This window comes from Dasypus novemcinctus, chromosome 10, assembly GCF_030445035.2.
Source record: "Dasypus novemcinctus isolate mDasNov1 chromosome 10, mDasNov1.1.hap2, whole genome shotgun sequence".
Lineage (NCBI taxonomy): Eukaryota > Metazoa > Chordata > Mammalia > Cingulata > Dasypodidae > Dasypus > Dasypus novemcinctus.
In genome coordinates this window covers 99,234,721-99,236,287 of record NC_080682.1, presented here as the reverse complement: position 1 = coordinate 99,236,287, position 1,567 = coordinate 99,234,721, and the positions used below count along the sequence as shown (strand labels likewise).

General features: G+C 40.2%; 1 protein-coding gene across 1 annotated transcript; it reads left to right on the top strand.

Moving 5' to 3' along the window:
• Nucleotides 1-301: 301 nt before the first annotated feature.
• LOC101431199 (olfactory receptor 52E2-like) lies at nucleotides 302-1,237 on the top strand. The gene has a single exon (XM_012530343.3). It carries the CDS (start codon nucleotides 302-304, stop codon nucleotides 1,235-1,237), a length of 936 nt encoding a protein of 311 aa, XP_012385797.2.
• Nucleotides 1,238-1,567: the final 330 nt, after the last annotated feature.

Genomic DNA, 1,567 nt, shown 5'->3' with positions numbered 1-1,567 from the left:
TAAGGAAAATTCTTAGCTTATTATGGTGAAAAGTCCACTGCAAATTAACAGAAAGAAGTATAATAAGAAAGGTAAAGATACTAAGTAGAATACTGATTTTAATTTCTTCCAGAATCTTTGCATTGAGAAGCCACTCCTTTACAGTGCTATGTAGTACATGTCAAATTGTGTCAATTAAATAGGAATGGGATGTATACAATTTTATGACTTTCTTATTCCTCTTTTGGTCTTCAAGGTTGCAGGTTGGGCCAGAAGACATCTGTAAGGACCATGGACTTATGTTTTTTTATTATGAAGCAGGATGTTCCTGCCCAATGACACTCAGTTCCATCCCTTATCCTTCCTACTGCTGGGAATTCCAGGACTGGAAACACACCATCTCTGGATTGGCTTTCCCTTTTTTGCTGTATACATGACTGCTCTTATAGGAAATTTCATCATTCTGTTTGTGATCCACGCTGAGAGCAGCCTACAACAGCCCATATTCTACTTCCTGGCCATGTTGGCCGCCACTGACCTGGGCCTCTCCACAGCTACCATCCCTAAGATGCTCGGCATCTTCTGGTTTAGCCTCAGGGAGATCAACTTTGAGGCCTGCCTCACTCAGATGCTTTTCATTCACCATTTCACTGGCATGGAGTCAGTAGTGCTCTTGGCAATGGCTTATGACCGCTATGTGGCCATCTGCAACCCACTCCAATACAGCACTGTCCTCACCAACAAAGTCGTGTCTGCGATTGGTCTTGGTGTTTTAGTGAGGTCATTTATTTTTGCTATTCCGTTTGTATTTCTCATACTGCGATTGCCCTTCTGTGGGAATTATGTCATCCCCCACACCTATTGTGAGCACATGGGTCTGGCTCGCCTGTCCTGTGCCAGTATCAAGATCAATGTTATTTATGGTTTAGGTGCTATATCTATCCTATTTTTGGACATTATAGCCATTGCTCTTTCTTACGTTCAGATACTCTGTGCTGTGTTCCGTCTTCCTTCCCGTGAAGCCCGACTCAAGTCCCTCAGCACATGTGGTTGGCATGTTTGTGTAATTCTTGCCTTCTATACACCAGCCCTCTTTTCCTTTATGACACATCGCTTTGGCCAGAATGTCCCCCGCTACATCCACATACTCCTGGCCAATCTTTATGTCATAGTGCCACCCATGCTCAATCCCATTATATATGGAGTCAGAACAAAGCAGATTTATAGCCATGTGAAGAAAATACTTTTACAGAAATAATGAGTGGAAAAGGACTAACACCTAATATATATGGGATGGACCTTTGGGACAGAGAAAATTCTTGTTATATTAAATAGGTATTAATATGCTGAACAGAAAGGCTTATTCATATAGTTTGCTTCTATAAGTATTTTAATGTGTTTAGGGAGTGAAATCAGCAGTTCTACTTTCCAATTCATATAGTAAATGAGAACCCAATGGAGCCCTTATATATGAATTTTAACTGCTGCATCAGTAAATTTAAAGTAGAATTTAGAGTGTTTATCATATTTTTTGTACATTCGCCAACCTATCTCATTAATATGTTATTTCATATTTTCTTCTGTCCTT

Coding starts and splice junctions, on each gene's coding strand:
- LOC101431199 (XM_012530343.3), top strand. CDS start 302: ATGTTCCTGCCCAATGACACTCAGTTCCATCCCTTATCCTTCCTACTG.